Source organism: Limulus polyphemus, unplaced genomic scaffold (assembly GCF_000517525.1).
Source record: "Limulus polyphemus unplaced genomic scaffold, Limulus_polyphemus-2.1.2 Scaffold2722, whole genome shotgun sequence".
In the NCBI taxonomy this organism is placed as follows: domain Eukaryota; kingdom Metazoa; phylum Arthropoda; class Merostomata; order Xiphosura; family Limulidae; genus Limulus; species Limulus polyphemus.
Window position 1 is genome coordinate 43,226 of NW_013668332.1, and position 6,108 is coordinate 49,333.

General features: G+C 30.6%; 1 protein-coding gene across 1 annotated transcript in view; it reads left to right on the forward strand.

The window, feature by feature from the left end:
* The window catches only part of LOC106467735 (ornithine decarboxylase-like), a 34,658-nt gene that overhangs the window by 10,173 nt on the left and 18,377 nt on the right, over window positions 1–6,108 (forward strand). Inside the window, exons 3-4 of the mRNA XM_013928112.2 lie at window positions 2,778–2,946; window positions 5,513–5,609. Of these exons, the coding sequence (XP_013783566.1) occupies window positions 2,860–2,946; window positions 5,513–5,609 (184 nt within the window). The 5' untranslated portion in view covers window positions 2,778–2,859. The remainder of the gene's footprint in view (window positions 1–2,777; window positions 2,947–5,512; window positions 5,610–6,108) is intronic.

Genomic DNA, 6,108 nt, shown 5'->3' on the forward strand with positions numbered 1-6,108 from the left:
GATAAGAATTGAAACTATTTCATTTAATAAATGTTTTGTTTTGATATAGAAGCTATTTGGGTTTTTCATTTAAAAAAAAGGTACGTTAATTTCTTAACTGCCTAATATAAACAACAATTAGTCATGTAAACTAATCAGTTAATCAAAATTAATGTTTTTAATTATTACTGTTTTATATTATTTCAACAGTCAATTAATTGAGATTACAATTATATTGATTGTCATGAAAATAATCAAGTAATCAAAATTATGGTGTTTTCAGTTATTACCGTTTTCTGTTATTTCAGTTATCCAGGTTATTTTTATTTGTTTCTTAAGAATGAAGCTATATAATTGGCCATCTTAATTTAAGTTTCATCAATTGTTCTTATTTTTAATACTTCAAGCTTGTTCAGCTCTGATTTGGTTGGGGGGGGGTAATGATTCAAGGATCTAGGGTTCAATTCCCACTGCCACCAAAACTTGCTTGCCCTGCCTTAAATTATGATAAAGTTGCTCAGGCTATCTGCATCTGCCACTAATTGTGAACTGCAGACTAGAGAGAAGGGAACTGTCCCAGGCTATCTGCATCTGCCACTAATTTGGAACTGCAGACTAGAGAGAAGGGAACTGTCTCAGGATATCTGCATCTGCCACTAATTTTGAACTGCAGACTAGAGAGAAGGGAACTGTCTAACAGTTTTTACTGCTAGTTATTATTTTTCTTGTACAAACTATGGTTTGAGGAACTGTGGTTTAAGTATAATTCATTAATGGGATCATTGATTAATCAGTTATCAAATACCACTAATTGCCCAGTGCTAACTGGATCGTGGCTGGAGTCACATGGTCACTTGTCAGGTAGTATTTCTATATATTATTATGACAGCGGAAGTCACATGATGCTGGTAACACGTCATGAGATTCTCGAAGGATCGTAACTTTTCCTGGTAACTCTAGTCTTTTCCAGGCACCCTCTATTTTAGTATATAAGCCTGGCAAATAATGGCAGATAGATAGATATAGAGACAGATAATTGAGTCAAGCGAGCAGTAGTGACGGTAATATAAAGTGTGTGTTTTGTTATCGAGATTGCAAACGTATTGACTGTGGAAATTCCGTGTATTGCAAAGTTGTATCAAGAAAGAATAAACTATTTTTAATTAAGAAAGCACTTGTATCGCTGAAGTTTCTCGGGAAGAATTTATACCGGAAATTAACAAACGACCAGAGACGTAACAATATAGATTTGTATTAGTGTGGTTTAAACAGGGTTCCTCAACCTTTTACATTTCAAGGCCCAGTTAGTTATTTGTCAAAATAGTAAAGGCCCATTTGTTAATTCAGAGCAGTCACAGTCTGTGGCAACCTATATCTACTTGTCTCATGGCCCACCGGTTGAGAATCACTGGTATATAGTGATTCTCAATTGAATCATTTTTAATTTTTTTTTATAAGGGAGTTGTAATGTTACACAGAGAAATGTAGCATTTTGTAATTACAAACATGCATGCAATGTCTGCAATCAGATGAATATAATTTGACAAAACATAAAATGTTACATGTTACACATTTATTTTACTTAGTTTATATTGTGTTTTGAAAATGCTTCATTTGAAATGCTCTATGAAAAAGAAAAATCAGTTTTATAATAAGTATTACCCAATCGCATAATACTGTGTGACAAAACATGAAACAATACATGTTACATTGACTTTCTGTTTAGTTATTATGATTTGTGTTATAGTTTAATAACTTCTAAATAAATATAGATGTCTTAGGACTTAAGAATGGAAACAGCCTTTGTGAATACTTTATGGATGATAATAAATTGAATACAAGTTAAATCAGTTTTACTGGATTTACAAATTCTTGCTTCCTTAGTTGGTATGATATGTTTACCTAGGATATACATGTATCTAGAGCTTGGATATCTTGTGTATAAATAGTTATGCATGATAACGGACATTTTTCAGATAATGTTGATTAAATTGTAAGTAAGTAGTACACTTTATGATAACCATGAAAGTAAACCTTGAGTTAACAGTATAAAAAGTTGAATTGTAATGAACTGTATGAAATATAAAATGTTACTTTTTTTTTACATTTGTTATTAAAGACATGGATAATGAAATGAAGTTACAATTAAAACAATATTTCAGAAATAAAATAGGAAAGATTTTGTGAAATTTTGTAACAGTACAAATCCAAAGGCATTATGATGTGAGAGTCCATTTTGTAATCACACACTAAGACAAATGTACGACAGTTGAATAAATGATCCAAGTATATTACTACTAATTTTTAATTTAAAAAAAATCAATTTTTATCAGATGTTATAATCAAATATAATTAACATAATGATAAAATAAAATCTATATGATATACAATAATTACCCTGTTATTGCAGCTTCAAATGGACATGCAAAAAATTCCTCTGATGGCACTCAGTGGAACTATATTTACATCCCTGTGGTGTCACAGGTGATGTGGTTTTCAGCACTCTAAGGATCCCACACTGGGCAGAGATTGGGTACTCGTACTGCTGTGAATGCACAAGCAGGAGTTTTGACTTGACAAGCCGATAGTAAAAAATATACATGATATGTGAAAAAACAAAGTATAGTATTAAAGAGTTTGTGTTAAACACTGTTTATTTACAAGTAATCTTGTTGTTTTCTAAAAGATTCAGCCTAGATAAAACTTCAACTGAACATAAGAGATGTGAAAAATGATACTAGGCTTAAGGTGGAACATTAATGCAAATGCACGTTCCTTTAAATATATTCTTTTTTCAGACTCTGACTGAATATTTGTGCAACATTTCTAAAGAAATCTGAATAACTTGGTACAAACATTTTGCTGTATCAAAAGAGGAACATGAAGCCTCGAACAAACCAGCAGATCAGAAGAACTGCAACTAACAAATCTATCTTGGAATATGTAAAGAATATTACCGATCAAATGGTAAGTCTTTTTCATGAAAAACCAGTAAAAATCATCTTTCTTTTGTTCTTATTTTTTTCGTTTGGTTTCTAAATCACCGAGTGTCAAAATGGTTAATAAACATCTTTGACAAACGGTTTTTGCCTTCTTTTTAAGGCTTAAATTTTGCTTGAAAACATTTAGTAAAGTGGAAAAAATGACAAATTGTCTATTTTAAAATGTGTCAAACATTCACCCCTGTGGAATATTGCATGTTGATGTATTTAGAATTTATTGGGGTTTAATTTACTGTAGACATGAGACTGATATTTACAGTTCACATTGGCAAAAGCAAAATATTTCAGAAAATTATTTCAGGTAGCAATAATTATTAAGAATGTTAAGCTCGTGTATGTGTTTTCATCCCTCATAATTATTAATTTGTATCTTTTATCACTCATTTGTTATGATGTCATATTTAAAGCTATTATCAAGGTGTGAAGAGCTCAACATAGACTAATTTCTTGTGAATTTGCAAGTCAGTTTATTACTTAAGTTTCTGATTTTAACATTATCAAACTGTCAGAAAATTACATGAATGGAATTTATTTTGTTTTTTGTGTGTTTAACGTTTTAGATACACAGTCTTTCAAAAAAATACCACACACAAGATTTCTTACACAAATGATAAACAAACTTAGAAATAGCTTATTTAATTGCACCTGTAATTCTGAAATATTTCTGTAAATGTAATTTCTCATCATCCCAAATACTAACTGAACTTGTGCATGTGCTTTGCATACAAGACAATGTTAATTGTTTTTGACATTGATTTTGGTTTATTACTGTAGAATAAGCAACATACAACATTGACTTATTACTTATGGCTGATAAGCTTTATTTAAAATTAACAGTTGAGTGATTTTAATAATTAGTTTTAGATATCCACTGCTTGTAGTGTTGTTCAGAAGCCAATCATGAATAAGGGAAGTTTGTAATATCATACATAAAGTGGTAGTAGAAAATGTAATTGTTACATCATTTGTGTAGCCTTTCCTTGTTACAAATGAGTATATATTTATTTTAGTTTAATTTTTCAGATTCCTGACTCATTGCTTGTTGACCATTAAAAGAGAATATTAATAATATTGAAAATATTAAAATGTTAGCTTTGTTTAAATGAAAGAAATAGTCAAATTGAAGGATGGGCTTATTGCTAACTGCATTGGAACACTGCCCAAGGTCAAAATATAACAAGCTGTATGCCAAAATAATAAAAAAAAACAAAAAAAAAACTAAGAGGTTGACACAGCAAGATGTTGAAATATGTTGAGTGTATGAGAATGTTTTCAGACTCATCATAATTTGTTTATATCCTACAATAAGTTATTCAGTATTTTATTGTATTTTTGAAATTGGGGAACAGCATTTTTGTGAGTACTGTGTATAAGTTATTTTAAAAAAGAATTTTGACTAAGCATTTACACAAGTGCCATCTGAATATCAAACAAATTATAGGAGATAAAACTCCATAGATGTAGTTGTTATGAGAGGGAAAGAGGCTTAGACTGTTAATGGTTACTGACATTGATTTACTCTGAAGTTCATTTTTAATCATCTTTTGTGACCTTTAAAAGTTTTCCAGAACCTAAACAGTTTATTTTGTAATAGTCATTTTATTCACTGTTATGGGAAAACAGTTTGAAGTGCACCTTTATTTACTTCCACCATTGAAGGTTATGTTTTTACCTCTGTGTTTGTCAGCAAGATTTCATGAATGGATTTGGACAAAAATTGGTTTACATTTGGACTACGACCCAACTTAGAAGTGATTAGTTTTGGAGGGTCGAGGTCATAGCAAAAGTCAAAATCCAAAAAATCCCTATTTGTTAACATGGGGACCGATAATTCACACTATTTTTGCTCTATAATTCAGTCAAAAATAATCGGATTTTGATGAAACTTGGTGAACATGTATAGCATATTATTCCTCATTGTCCTGTGAAAAATGTCTGTCTGTTTATAACAACGGAAATATATACACATTTTTGTATTTTTTGAGAGCTGAATGTGATCAATACTTTGGGGTAGAGGTGTATGCTCTACAGAGTGTCCCTCTAGTGTACAGATCTGGATTAATATAATTTCAACAATTTGAATATGGATACTTTTGATGCCTGTTTGAAATCAGTTAATTTTGCTTAATTCTCAAATTACTGACTTTTCTCTTTTGTTTGCCATTCATTACCAGTGTCTGTGTATTAAGTAATATGTATTTACAAAGTACAACAATTAATAGATGAAACTCTTTATTTTCAATGTAAATACAAAGGCAGAAACTTAACAATAATCAGTGAGCATAAGTGCAATATTGATGTGTTTTTGTGGCTAATATTGCAAGAGATTCTGTAAAAGTGATGAATCCACAAGCAGCTTGGTGTATAGATAGTTTAAAAGGCTGAGAACTGATAATTCTAGAGTCAATGTGGTGATACTTATAATGTTGTTAACTTTTACTACACTCAAGTCCTATTTTTCATTATTATGTAGCAATATATCATACAAAACTTAAATTTAATTATTAACTAACACTGCTTATCAATTTTAGGATTCAGAAGAACCTTTTTATGTCTTCGACATGTCTGATATTGTTCACAAGTACAAAATGTGGAAGTACAAAATGCCTCGGGTACGACCGTTTTATGGTGAGTTACATATAACTTTGCTAATTGATGTCAAAATTCTGAAGTTCTCATCTCAGATCTCAGTATTAGGTAACAACTTTAACTTACTCTGTGTCTTGTTTATATTTTAAGGTTCAATCCAGTTGTTTTGTTTTTAATGTCAAAATATTTAGTCTGGAATAGTTAAAACATTCAGTATTCCAAGCATTGGTTTGTTTATCCAGAGTAGACAATTTTTAGAAGGTTTTCTACTTTTTAGTTGTTAGACTCTTATGTACTCCAGAAACCCAACTCCTTTTGATGCAGAATTTTTTAAGATTTACTTTGGACTTTCCAGTTTCATTTCTTGGTGAACAGTAATTTTTCTGTGCTAGTTTCATTTCGTGGTGAACAGTAATTTTTCTGTGCTAGTTTCATTTCGTGGTGAACAGTAATTTTTCTGTGCTAGTTTCATTTCTTGGTGGACAGTTAATTTTTCTGTGGTCTTAGTTTACATTTCTTGGGTGAACTAGTTAATTTT